The sequence below is a fragment of the Oncorhynchus kisutch genome, linkage group LG9 (assembly GCF_002021735.2).
Source record: "Oncorhynchus kisutch isolate 150728-3 linkage group LG9, Okis_V2, whole genome shotgun sequence".
In the NCBI taxonomy this organism is placed as follows: domain Eukaryota; kingdom Metazoa; phylum Chordata; class Actinopteri; order Salmoniformes; family Salmonidae; genus Oncorhynchus; species Oncorhynchus kisutch.
The window spans coordinates 7,728,531-7,742,944 of record NC_034182.2 but is presented as its reverse complement, the minus strand read 5'-3'; the positions used below and the strand labels follow the sequence as shown (position 1 = coordinate 7,742,944).

The 14,414-nt window shown below is 47.6% G+C and overlaps 1 protein-coding gene across 20 annotated transcripts in view; it reads left to right on the top strand.

Moving 5' to 3' along the window:
• Positions 1-14,414, top strand: part of LOC109896717 (CUGBP Elav-like family member 2) — a 137,546-nt gene that overhangs the window by 81,865 nt on the left and 41,267 nt on the right. For all 20 annotated transcript variants that reach the window (XM_031831729.1, XM_031831731.1, XM_031831727.1 and 17 more), the window contains 2 exons: positions 8,908-8,956; positions 10,798-10,932. In XM_031831729.1, coding sequence (XP_031687589.1) covers positions 8,908-8,956; positions 10,798-10,932 — 184 coding nt within the window. The remainder of the gene's footprint in view (positions 1-8,907; positions 8,957-10,797; positions 10,933-14,414) is intronic.

Sequence of the window (14,414 nt, the reverse complement as noted above, 5' to 3'; positions counted from 1 at the left end):
TTTTCCTCCATGTCATCAGCTACTCTGACGGATAGACACCTCGACGTTGCCGCCAAAAGAGCTGACACAGAACGGCACTGCATGGCATGCCCCGAATAGCCAACTGGAAATCAGGAAGAGGGGAAAGAGGAGATGTTTCCAAGTCGACTAGGGTCACAGTCAATAATCAATTACCAACTACCATCCAGAGGGAAATGTCACAGTGTAGGCCACATTCTCAATGACACAGCTTTAGATGTTTGGTTACTGAGAAAGGGGGAAACAAGTGCTTGGGGTGTCATGGTTGATTGGATGACGAGTGACCGCAGCAGGTAGCTACAGGGCTCTCAGTGAAGAACCAGCCGTGTGGAATTGTGGGGTAGTGGTGGAGCTGCATGAACGCATCACACCCTGGGTCTGAAGCCTGCATGGCCTTCTGGGTAGACAGATCTGGGAGAAGAAGGATGGCATCTAGACAGAACTTTTGAGAGAGTGAGAGGCAGAGGCAGGGATAGCCGCTAGCCAGCGCCTGTAGCCTGAGGATGCAAGTTATTTCTGTACTGTAGCCCTCCAACATATGACCCACTGCACTCTCTCACACTCACAAATCAAATCACATTTATTAGAAAGCCCTTCTTACATCAGCTGATATCTCAAAGTGCTGTACAGAAACCCAGCCTAAAACCCAAAACAGCAAGCAATGCAGGTGTACAAGCACGGTGGCTAGGAAAAACTCCCTAGAAAGGCCAGAACTAGGAGAAACCTAGAGATGGAACAGGCTATGAGGGGTGGCCAGTCTCTTCTGGCTGTGCCGGGTGGAGATTATAACAGAACATGGCCAAGAGTTCAAATGTTCATAGATGACCAGCAGGGTCAAATAATAATAATCACAGTGGTTGTAGAGGATGGCAAAGAGGTCAGCACCTCAGGAGTAAATGTCAGTTGGCTTTTCATAGCCGATCATTCAGAGTATCTGTACCGCTCCTGCTGTCTCTAGAGAGTTGAAACAGCAGGTCTGGGACAGGTAGCAAGTCCGGTGAACAGGTCAGGGTTCCATAGCCGCAGGCAGAACAGTTGAAACTGAAGCAGCAGCATGGCCAGGTGGGCTGGGGACAGCAAGGAGTCATCGGGCCAGGTTAGTCCTGAGGCATGGTCCTAGGGCTCAGGTCCTCCTCCTCCGAGGAGAGAGAGAGACAGAGAGAGAGAGTTTTGAGTTTTTATAAAACCTTTATTTTTTACTCAAGTGTTAACATAAAATAAAAAATAAAAAGACACACTGCCTTTTCAGAAATGAAACAACAAATGTAATTCCTAAACAAAAATACATACATAACATATACATTCAACTTATTTCATCAGAAAAAAATAATTGCCCCTCCTCTACAAAACAAAAGCGCTCTTTCGTTAGGCCCACTTCTCCTCAAATAATAGGAGATCTTTTACAGCTGAAAAGAACTCAAAATCTACTTTTATTCTTTGCTTTCACTAATCCTTTAAAAACACATCTACATCCTTCCCATATCCCGTTTCTATCTTGTGTTTTCTACTCAGAAAATGGACATCTTAGCTTGTCCCAAATAAAATTTAACATTTGACCATTTTCTTTTCTGTTGTTTACTATATTGAAACCCCAAAATAAAACAGTGTTATTGAAAAATTCCCCTACAGCTTTAAACAAAGATTCCATCATTTCCAATAGAGGTTTATCCTCTCACACTCCATAAAACAGTGAAAAATGGTTTCTCTTATATTACAAAAAGGACATCCATCTCTAACATCTGAATTAATACAGATACAAAGCATTAACTGCAATGATGCCATGTAAAACCCTCCATTGCATATCACCAGTACCCTTTTGTAACGGTGGTTTGTACAGTGCCCTCCATGCTGGCTTTACCCTATCATCAATGCCCAATTTTACCCTCCATGGAGTGTCTTTCTATTTTTCAATTTATCTTTATTCAACACCTTGACACACCCCCTATACAAGTCCTTCCCATTCACCTCATCCAAACCCACCTCCTCCAACCCTCTCAAATCCAGCAATAACGCCTTTCTTTCTGACTCTGGGATACCTGGTGTAATCCCTAGTCTTGGAAATGAGACGTCTTCATCTTGTACATTCTTCTTGTGGCTACTAAGCATACCCCATTCTTCCGCTGACAGAGCCTTCCTACAGCTCCCCAGCATTTGTCCGACAATCCTTTCCGACCTCATCCCCAAATGTTCTGCCACCCGTCTTCTATCCATTAAGGCGGGCCCAGCCATGGCCATTAACTGTCTTAAGGTGATGATTTTCCCCTTCACCAGAATCTTGGAGAAATGTGGAACAGCTGCAGTTGTACAATCCAGTCTTGCCCCATACACCAGAGGTTCCTCCAACAGCCAATGCACTGACTCCACTGAAGTTCGTCTGGACACCTTCATTATGCTCCACACTCTGAGAAGTCCTCTGTAAAACGGAGGTACTCCCTCCCTAGAAATATGGCTACTATCAACCAGAAATAAAGCCTTCTTTAAACCTAATCCTCCAACCCGTTGTAATATAAGACCTGCCACCCCTCTCCACACCACATTTTCCGGTCCATAAAGTAACCTTTGAATAAACTGAAACCGGAAAGCAGCAGCCCTACTAGCAAGATGTACAAGACCTTGTCCCCCCTCTTCTTTTGACAAATACAAAACACTTTGTGGAACCCAGTGATATTTATCCCAAAAGAAATCTACAATAATTGCCTGTATCTTAGCCAGAAGGCCAGATGGTGGTTCTAAAACTGACAACCGATGCCACAGTGCAGATGCAATCACATTGTTAACTATAATAGTGCGCCCCCTATATGACATACGAGATAATAACCAACGCCATCTCCTCATCCTCCCTTCCACCATTTCAACCACCCCACTCCAATTTTTTTCCATAGTCCCCTCATCTCCTAGGTATACTCCAAGATACTTAAAACCTCCCTTACACCATTCTAGCCCCCCTGGCAAAGCCATGATCCCTCCAGACCATTCTCCAATCTGTAACGCACAACTCTTTTCCCAATTTACCTTTGCAGAGGATATTCCCCTAAAACGATCAACCATTAGACCCAAGCTATCCACCTCCGCTTGATTTTTCACTAGCACAACTACATCATCAGCATAGGCTGAGAGACGAATAGGAGGAACATCCTCTGAAAGGCACACCCCTGCAATGCGACTTCTAATGCTATTTAGTAGTGGCTCTATAGCAATGGCATATAACATCCCTGACATAGAACATCCCTGCCTAATACCTCTACACACTTTAAAAGGAGCACTCAAACCACCGTTAACTTTCAATACACTTTCAATGTCACCATATATCACCTTTATCATGGCAATAAAACCAGAGCTGAACCCAAACGCCTCAAACGTGTGCCATAAATATTGATGTTCAACTCGGTCAAATGCCTTTTCCTGATCAATTGAAATTAGACCAGCATCCAACCCAATAGCCCTAGAGACGTCCAAAAAATCACGAATCAGAGAAATGTTATCCCCTATCTGCCTGCCAGGAACACAGTAGGACTGATCCGTATGTATGATTTGCCCCATCACCTCCCTCAGCCTGTTGGACAAAGCTTTTGACAATATCTTATAATCAGTGCACAATAAAGCCACCGGCCTCCAGTTCTTCACCTCCCTCGGGTCACCCTTTTGGGCAGTAGGGTGAGGACAGCCCTTCTGCAGCTTATTGGTAGTAACCCTCCGGTTAAACTATCATTAGCTACTTCTAACCAATCCTCTCCCAACATAGCCCAAAAAGACTTAAAAAAGTCAACGGGAAGCCCATCAATGCCTGGTGCCCTTCCATTTTCCATGCCTTTTAATGCAGTGTATAAATCCTGCAAAGACAATGGTTGCTCAAGCTCAACCTGAGCTTCTGCAGCCACCTTTGGGAGCCCATCAAAGAACTGCTGTGTCACTGTTTTGTCCTCTTTGTACTCACACTTGTAGAGCTCAGCATAGAACTCTACTGCCCTCTTTCTAATTTCACTAGGGCTAGTGAGCTCTTGTCCAACAGCTGATTTGAGACAATGAATAATTTTTCTTTGTCCATTCTTTTTCTCTAAACCAAAGAAAAATTTGGATGAGGCATCCATTTCAGATATTCCCTGAAATTTACTTCTCACCAGTGCCCCCTGTGCTCTGATACCCAGCAGGTCTGCCAATGCAGTTTTTCTCCTCTTGAGGGCCTGAGTATGGCCTCGATCTCCTGTGGTCTCAACCAACGTCATGAGTTCCACTATTTCAATCTCTAGGGCTTTCATTGATCTGGTGATATCTTTGGTGACATTCCTCGTGTATTGATTACAAAATTGTTGAATCTGTATTTTCCCTATATCCCACCACTGTTGAATGGATACAAAACTGGCCTTTTGAGACCTCCACCTCTCCCAAAAAAAACTGAAACATTTCCTGAAGTGAGCATCACTCAATAAAGTTATATTAAAATGCCAGTATGCGCTTTTGGGTTTTACATCGTTAATGAACACCACCTCTGTTATTAAACAATGATCAGAAAATCCCACTGGAGTTATCACACTTGATTTACAGACCTGAGATTGATGCTCAAAAACATAAAACCTATCTAACCTGGCCATAGAAATGATGTTCTCTCTCACATGCGCCCAGGTGTACTGCCTTGTTCCTCCATGTTGACTCCGCCAAATATCACACAATTCATTTGTTACAATGAGGCGTTTAAAAACATCCTTGAGGCTATATGAGGTTCTTGGTGATTTCTATCTAAATCACTAACTGTGCAGTTAAAATCCCCAGCAATAAACAAATAATCTTCTTTGTTACATTTCTCAATGGTATTTGATAGTGTCTCTAAAAAACATACCCTCTCAACTGTCACCACTGGGGCATATACATTTATCAGACACATAGTGATGTTTTCATACCTTGCTCTAACTTTTAATAACCTCCCCTCAACTACCTCTTCAACCTCATATGACAATGGCAAAAACCCTTTTGAGAACAAGATAACCACACCCCCACTTTTTGAGTTTTTATGACTACACACCACTGTCCCCCCCCCACTCCTGTTGCCACATAACTTCATTTTCCAAATTACTATGCGTTTCTTGTAGAAAAATGATGTCACTTCCCTTTCCCCTAATTAACTCATACACCATGGCTCTTTTTTTAACATCTCTTGCCCCATTTACGTTTAAAGAAGAATCTTAAAACTGCTCATGGATAAAAAAAATATACAGAGGAAGATCCAGCCACCACATCTCTTTACAGAGTTAAGACTGCAACTGAACTCTTTCATTTTCTTTAGAATTTACATCACTTATCACTCTTGTGACCACTTTCTTGAGTCTAGCAATTTCAGGGCTTTTCAAACTTCCCCCTGTAATTTTTGACATCAGAAACTTTGCTGATTCAATAAACAATTCACGTTCAGGGAAAAATTCAGTTACATTGTAATCCTGCATATATTTCTTCCCTTTTGTCAACTTCAAAAATTGACGTATCCTCTCGATCCCATACCTCCCTTCCACCCCATTTATCTCACTATATTGTTGTGAAGCGTCAGACGACTCACTCTCACTATCCTCCCCAGAAGAATACTCCACCATCTCTACACCTTGTTCATCTTCAATTGATTTATCAAACTCTACCTTTCTCTTAGAATTAGACCCTTCACCACCCCTTAAATTCTTCCTTTTACTCCTCGGTATTTTGAAAACATCCGCTTCCTTTTCCATTATTTCAATCTCCTCTTGACTTCCAATTTCATTTTCCAACACCACCTCAGCGACAGCAGTCGCAATCTCACCTACTGTTTCCCCTCCCTCTTTGTTCTGATCTACCACAATTGCCCCCGTATCCACACTGCCTTCCTCTCCTGCTTTTCCAACCACATCTGCCCACCTTCTCTCTTCTCCTGTACCCTTATTATGTTCATTCCCTCGCGGTGGTGCGTTAGTTGCACTCGCACTAAAACTACTACCAGGCTCAGCGCGCTCATTTTCGGGACAACTACGCACCAAATGCCCCTCTCTTCCACATCCAAAGCATTTCATTGATTCAGTAGATGCATAGAAGACATAATCAAATCCATCAATCTTAAAGCTAAACGCTAAATTCAGTTCATCTCCTTCCTTTTTTAAAATCATATGCACTTGTCTCCTATGAGACACGACATGTTTCAACAACGGAGATTTGCATCCAAAAAGAACCTTCTTTATTGTAGATACTATTTGACCATGGCGCGATAACTCTCGCTCTAACACTTCATCTCTAACAAATGGTGGCACGTTAGAAAGCATGACTTTCTTCGCAGGATTCATAAGCGGAAATACCGGCGTCTGTGTCTCCCGCAACACAACACCCCTCTCAACTATTTATTCACCTTTTCAATTGAATCTAAGAATATCACTACAGCGCTATTCATCCTTGAGGCTGATTTGATGCTATCATACCCAATGATAGCACCCACAGCCAAGCTACATTCTTCCACTGAACACCCTGTCGCAGCAGGAATCTTTACTCCATGCCTCCGACTAAGTTTTTCAAACTCTCCATTTCCGCGAGTGGCCATATCAACCAGCCCTACCCGCTGGTTGTGCCCTCGCGAAAAACCAACCTCAAAGATCCCACCACCCCTATACGTGTTTAGTGATAATTTAAACAAGATACCCTTAAAACAACTAAACTAATCAATATATATATATATACATACAAAAACCCGATAGAGTGAAAAAAGAAATTCCATTCGCTCTCACAATCACCCCTGCTTGACGACTCACTCCCAGCATGCACTCCCAGCATGCACTCCGACGAGAGAGAGAGAGAGAGAGAGAGAGAGAGAGAGAGAGAGAGAGAGAGAGAGAGAGAGAGAGAGAGAGAGAGAGAGAGAGAGAGAGAGAGAGAGGAGAGAGAGAGAGAGAGGAGAGAGAGAGAGAGAGAGAGAGAGAGAGAGAGAGAGAGAGAGAGAGAGAGAGAGAGAGAGAATTAGAGTGAGCATATTTAAATTCACACAGGACACTGGATAAGACAGGAGAAGTACTCCAGATATAACAGACTAACCCTAGCCCCCCGACACAAACTACTGCAGCATAAATACTGGAGGCTGAGACAGGAGGGGTCAGGAGACACTGTGGCCCCATCTGACGATACCCCCGGACAGGGCCAAACAGGAAGGATATAATCCCACCCACTTTACCAAAGCACAGCCCCCACACCACTAGAGGAATATCTTCAACCACCAACTTACCATACCGAGACAAGGCTGAGTATAGCCCACGAAGATCTCCGCCATGGTACAACCCAAGGGGGATGCCAACCCAGACAGGAAGACCACGTCAGCGACTCAACCCACTCAAGTGAACCACCCCTCCTAGGGACGGCATGGAAGAGCACCAGTAAGCCAATGACTCAGCCCCTGTAATAGGGTTAGAGGCAGAGAATCCCAGTGGAGAGAGGGGAACCGGCCAGGCAGAGACAACAAGGGCGGTTCGTTGCTCCACACACACACAGTCTTGTACAACTAACCTTGTGGGGACCAACATTATTCAGTCCCATTCAAAATCCTCACTCACTCACCCACTCACTCACTCACTCACTCAGGGGGCTATAAACCAAAATGGGCACTATGGGTCCAGGTAGTAAAGTCAGTTGAATTGACACTACTGGTGACATCGGGGTGGTGGATGTAGGAGTGTTGTGGAAAGGAATGGTCAATGTATAAACATATTGTAAAAAGAACGAAAGAGTGAGAGACAGAGAAAAGGACATATCGAGATGGGGGAGAGAGACAGACAGAGACAGACAGATGGAGAGAGAGACCGATAGAGAGAGACAGACAGATAGAGACAGCTAGAGGATCAAAGCGCCCTGCCACACGGTGACTGTTCAGGCTTAGCCAGGGGCATTATGGGTAAGACAGGGTACAGATAAAGACACACACACACACCACAGCTGGTGAGAGCCCAGAAGATGGATCTCTGCTGTGTGTGTGTGTGTGTGTGTGTGTGAGGTGGGCAGAGACAGATTTAGTGTGATTGATACTGGGCTAGATTTAGATCATTACTGACATTGGTCTCTCTGCAGATCAACAGGCACATCATCTCTCATAAAGGAGGGAGAGAGAGACAGAGAGATTGTATATAGACATAATATGACATTTGAAATGTCTTTATTCTTTTGGAACCTTTGTGAGTGTAATGTTTTTTGCATATCTTTCACTTGCTTTGGCAATGTAAACATATGTTTCCCATGCCAATAAAGCCTCTTGAATTGAAATTGAGAGAGGTGTGGCAGCCATCTTGTCTGTGAAGTGTTTAAAAAAAAAAAGTACCTTTATTGTACTAGGCAAGTCAGTTAAGAACTAATTCTTATTTTCAATGACGGCCTAGGAACAGTGGGTTACCTGCCTGTTCGGGGGCAGAACGACAGATTTGTACCTTGTCAGCTCGGGGTTTTGAACTTGCAACCTTCCGGTTACTAGTCCAACACTCTAACCACTAGGCTACCCTGCCGCCCCAGGCATGCATGTTCTCACTTTTTTTTAAAACACATCAATCAATCAATCCCTGCAACAAGGGTATGAGGGACACACCTGGATGATGTCTGTCACAGTGTGTGTGTTTCCTAACCAACTTTCTCTTTAGTGTGTGATCTGTTGTGACTTTCAGTGGCCAGTTTGTAGTGTGTCGGTGTGCTGTGACCAGTCAGTGTGTGTGTGTGTGTGTGTTGTGACTGATGTGTGTGTCTGATGTAGTGTGTGTGATCTCTGAGTGTGTGCAGTCCTCACTAGGTGTGTGTGTGTGTGTGTGTGTGTGTGTGTGTGTGTGTGTGTGTGTGTGTGTGTGTGTGTGTGTGTGTGTGTGTGTGTGTGTGTGTCGGTATAGTATTGTAAAGGTGTGTTTGTCCTGTCTTTTCCAGATGCACCATCCCATTCAGATGAAGCCTGCAGACAGTGAGAAATCAAACGGTGAGTGATCACACACCCTGGGCTGAGTATTGTGTGTGTGTGTGTGTGTGTGTGTGTGTGTGTGTGTGTGTGTGTGTGTGTGTGTGTGTGTGTGTGTGTGTGTGTGTGTGTGTGTGTGTGTGTGTGTGTGTGTGTGTGTGTGTGTGTCTGTGGCTCAGTGATCCTGTTTCAGAGAGAGAAAGATGTATGAATTATTAAAGTGTTCTGGGAGGGGGTCAGGGAGAGTTTAACTGTTTTGGCCCCACAGTGAACCAGCCTTTCTCCCTGCGTCTCTCTCTCACACACACAAACACAAACACAAAACACACATACACACACACAGACAATTGGCTCTATTACACATCCGGTTATAAACCCATTTATCCAGCCATAACGCTTTACTGCATCTGAGAGAAGCCAGACGGGCCACGTCCCAATACTAATGAATAGCCTCTTTTCCTCATCCACTGGACCACTGAAACTATAGAAGGATAGAGGGTAATAACATTGGGACAGACGGGACAGTACTGGCTGAGCTCCACCCAGAGAGAGACAGAGGAGTGTCATAAAGCCACTGACAGCACACAGGCATCACTTAAAGTTTAATAAAGACGCTAGTAGCAGGTCGGCATCGTCTAGACTCGACCCGCTAAGGAAATACAATGCACTCGAAACCTAGAGATCCATCCATATAAGTCATGATGAGACCTTAATAATGCTTTCCCGCTCCAGACGTCTTCTGTGAGGTTATGAAGTAGGACTTGGTAAGATATATCCGTCTCGGTAACGATGATGAGACCTGAGTAAAGCTCCAGCCGGCTGTGGCTGCAGTCATCATCTACTGTAATGGGAGATAGTAAAGTACGGCCATATGAAATGTATTCGTCTTTCTAATGATAGTACGTTCCATAGACCTTTATTGGAGTTGCTGTAACCATGACGAATTGTCGTTAAGCGGTTTGTTGCTTTAGTCAACCACGAGGTGTGTGTGTGTGCTCGCGCGTGCGTTTGCCTTCGCCGCACGGCTGTATCGATAGCCCGTCTTCACTTTCCGCTTTCTTTCTTCAAATCTGATCTGGAATCAGTAAAACACTGTTTCTCTGCTTCCCGATACGTCACTAACTCGGACTCAGGTCGGCTAACAGATGTTTAGTCACCGTTAAGGATGTCTCTGCGGTTTCTCCATATCCTCTTCTCTGTTAATTCATTACAGTGCTGATAGTGAGCGAACGCACACAGCCGAGTTGGAAGCCTTTGAAACAACACTTATCTTCCCTGCGTGTCCCAGTGTTGTTTTTTTAAGCGCACAAACAATTCAAACAGCAAAATAAACAAGTGCTCTATTGATTTCCCAGAGTGCAACAGACCGCTTATCTCTTTCGCCTCCCGGTAAGAGCTGACAGTTTCCTCATTAAAAATGAATAGGATCAGCATTACTCTGAATGGTGAGCAACACGTACACACTTTCTCTCTCTTGTCTCTTTCCCACGGTCATACACACACAGAGACAAGAAACAGTAAGAGTCTCTGTCTCGCTCACACACACACGCACACACACACACACACACACACACACACACACACTGTTACACAGGCCGAGGTATTGCAAGATAAATGGAGCGATTGGGTCAGAGAGAAAGGGATTAAACAGGAGGAGGAGGCAGACAAAAAGAAACCCGGAGAGATGGGAGAGGAGGAGATGGAGAGAGAAAAGAATGGAGAGAGAGAGTCACACAGAGACTGGTAATGAGACATTGATCACAGTCTGCAGATGAAATGGGGAGACTTTCTCGGTCTCTCCCTTTCCTCTCCTTTTTTTCTGTTTCTCACCCATTTGAACGTCTTCCTCTCTTCCCCTGCAGCGGTGGAGGACAGGAAGCTGTTCATCGGCATGGTGTCGAAGAAGTGCAATGAGAACGACATCCGAGTCATGTTCTCTGCGTTCGGACAGATCGAGGAGTGCCGGATCTTGCGAGGGCCCGACGGTCTCAGCAGAGGTGTGTGTTTCTTGAGCTCCATCCATATACACACTCACCCCAACCCCCTGACCCCCTCCTCCCTTACCCTCCATCCTTTTCACCCCTCCCACTTCTTTATATCCACCCTCTATTCAGTTCTGAGCCCCTTATCCCTCCCCTGACAGTTCTGAGCCCCTTATCCCTCCCCTGACAGTTCTGAGCCCCTTATCCCTCCCCTGACAGTTCTGATCCCCTTATCCCTCCCCTGACAGTTCTGAGCCCCTTATCCCTCCCCTGACAGTTCTGAGTCCCTTATCCCTCCCCTGACAGTTCTGAGCCCCTTATCCCTCCCCTGACAGTTCTGATCCCCTTATCCCTCCCCTGACAGTTCTGAGCCCCTTATCTCTCCCCTGACAGTTCTGAGCCCCTTATCCCTCCCCTGACAGTTCTGATCCCCTTATCCCTCCCCTGACAGTTCTGAGCCCCTTATCCCTCCCCTGACAGTTCTGAGCCCCTTATCCCTCCCCTGACAGTTCTGAGCCCCTTATCCCTCCCCTGACAGTTCTGAGCCCCTTATCCCTCCCCTGACAGTTCACCTCTAGGCAGAAGGAGAAAACATGTTCTCCCTCGCTATTGGCCAACCATAGAGCTATTACGCAATCAGCAGTGCAGTGTCCCCCTTAGTCAATCTCCTCCCCTGCCTCCCTTCCCCCTTCAATCCCCCTGCCTCCCTTTCCCCCTCACCCCCTTCAATCCCCCTGCCTCACTTCCCCCTCACCCCCTCCAATCCTCCTTTCTTACCTCCCCCTCCCACCCCCTCCAATCCCCCTGCCTCCCTTCCCCCTCACCCCCTCCAATCCCCCTGACTCCCTTCCCCTCTCACCCCCTCCAATCCTCCTCCCTCCTCTCCCCCCTCAACCCCTCCAATCCCCCTGCCTCTTCTGCCCCCCCAACCCCCTCCAATCCTCCTGCCTCCTCTCCCCCCTCACCCCCTCCAATCCCCCTGCCTCCCTTCCCCCTCACCGCCTCCAATCCCCCTGCCTCCTCTCCCTCCTCACCCCCTCCAATCCTCCTGCCTCCTCACCCCCTCCAATCCCCCTTCCTCCTCTCCCGCCTCACCCCCTCCAATTCTCCTGCCTCCTCTCCCCCCTCACCCCCTCCAATCCTCCTGCCTTCTTTCCCCCCTCACCCCCTCCAATCCCCCTGCCTCCTCTCCCCCTCCAATCCTCCTGCCTCCTGCCTCCTCCCCCCTCACCCCCTACAATCCTCCTGCCTCCTTTCCCCCCTCACCCCCTCCAATCCTCCTGCCTCCTCTCCCCCCTCAACCCCTCCAATCCCCCCTCACCCCCTCCAATCCCCCTGCCTCCTCTCCCCCTCCCTCTGTGGTCTCTATGTGCTGAGGAGATGAGCCGGGGTCTGCCAAACCAAACTGTCTGTCACTGTCATTGTCACACAGGTTTATGTGGATGTGTCAGTTGTTGTGTGTTTTTCTGTGGATGTTACCGTTGTTCTTACTGTTACTGTTGACCGTCTCTCATAATCTGAAGGTCTCTTCTTCTTCCCTCCTCAAGGTGCCTCTAGCCACTAGCGGTCTCTAATACTCTACTGTCCTCCTGTCCTTTCATCCTCCTCTCTCAGTCCTCCTGTCCCTTCATCCTCCTCTCTGTCTGTCCTCCACTATCCCTTCATCCTCCTCTCTCTCAGTCCTCCATTGTCCCTTCATCCTCCTCTCTCTGTCCTCCACTGTCCCTTCATCCTCCTCCATCTCTGTCCTCCACTGTCCCTTCATCCTCCTCTCTCTCTGTCCTCCAATGTCCCTTCATCCTCCTCTCTCTCTGTCCTCCACTGTCCCTTCATCCTCCTCTCTCTCTGTCCTCCACTGTCCCTTCATCCTCCTCTCTCTGTCTTCCACTGTTCCTTCATCCTCCTCTCTCTGTCCTCCACTGTCCCTTCATCCTCCTCTCTCTCTGTCCTCCACCGTCCCTTCATCCTCCTCTCTCTCTGTCCTCCACTGTCCCTTCATCCTCCTCTCTCTGTCTTCCACTGTTCCTTCATCCTCCTCTCTCTGTCCTCCACTGTCCCTTCATCCTCCTCTCTCTGTCCTCCACTGTCCCCTCATCCTCCTCTCTCTCTGTCCTCCACTGTCCCTTCATCCTCCTCTCTCTGTCCTCCACTGTCCCTTCATCCTCCTCTCTCTCTGTCTTCCACTGTCCCTTCATCCTCCTCTCTCTCTGTCCTCCACTGTCCCTTCATCCTCCTCTCTCTGTCCTCCACTGTCCCTTCATCCTCCTCTCTCTGTCCTCCACTGTCCCTTCATCCTCCTCTCTCTGTCCTCCACTGTCCCTTCATCCTCCTCTCTCTCTGTCCTCCACTGTCCCTTCATCCTCCTCTCTCTCTGTCCTCCACTGTCCCTTCATCCTCCTCTCTCTCTGTCCTCCACTGTCCCTTCATCCTCCTCTCTCTCTGTCCTCCACTGTCCCTTCGTCCTCCTCTCTCTCAGTCCTCTTGTCCTTTCATCCTCCTCTCTCAGTCCTCCTGTGCCTTCATCCCCCTCTCTCTGTCCTCCAATGTCCCTTCATCCTCCTCTCTCTCTGTCCTCCACTGTCCCTTCATCCTCCTCTCTCTGTCCTCCACTGTCCCTTCATCCTCCTCTCTCTCTGTCCTCCACTGTCCCTTCATCCTCCTCTCTCTCTGTCCTCCACTGTCCCTTCGTCCTCCTCTCTCTCAGTCCTCTTGTCCTTTCATCCTCCTCTCTCAGTCCTCCTGTGCCTTCATCCCCCTCTCTCTGTCCTCCACTGTCCCTTCATCCTCCTCTCTCTCTATCCTCCACTGTCCCTTCATCCTCCTCTTTCTGTCCTCCACTGTCCCTTCATCCTCCTCTCTCTGTCCTCCACTGTCCCTTCATCCTCCTCTCTCTGTCCTCCACTGTCCCTTCATCCTCCTCTCTCTCTGTCCTCCACTGTCCCTTCACCCTCCTCTCTCTCTGTCCTCCACTGTCCCTTCATCCTCCTCTCTCTCTGTCCTCCACTGTCCCTTCGTCCTCCTCTCTCTCAGTCCTCTTGTCCTTTCATCCTCCTCTCTCAGTCCTCCTGTGCCTTCATCCCCCTCTCTCTGTCCTCCACTGTCCCTTCATCCTCCTCTCTCTGTCCTCCTGTCCTTTCATCCTCCTCTCTCTGTCCTCCTGTCCCTTCATCCTCCTCTCTCTCTGTCCTCCTGTCCCTTCATCCTCCTCTCTCTGTCCTCCACTGTCCCTTCATCCTCCTCTCTCTCTGTCCTCCTGTGCCTTCATCCTCCCCTCTCTCAGTCCTCCTCTCCTTTCATCCTCCTCTCTCAGTTCTCCTGTGCCTTCATCCTCCTCTCTCTCTGTCCTCCACTGTCCCTTCATCCTCCTCTCTCTGTCCTCCACTGTCCCTTCATCCTCCCCTCTCTCAGTCCTCCACTGTCCCTTCATCCTCCTCCCTCTGTCCTCCACTGTCCCTACATCCTCCTCTCTCAGTCCTCCTGTCCCTTCATCCCCCTTC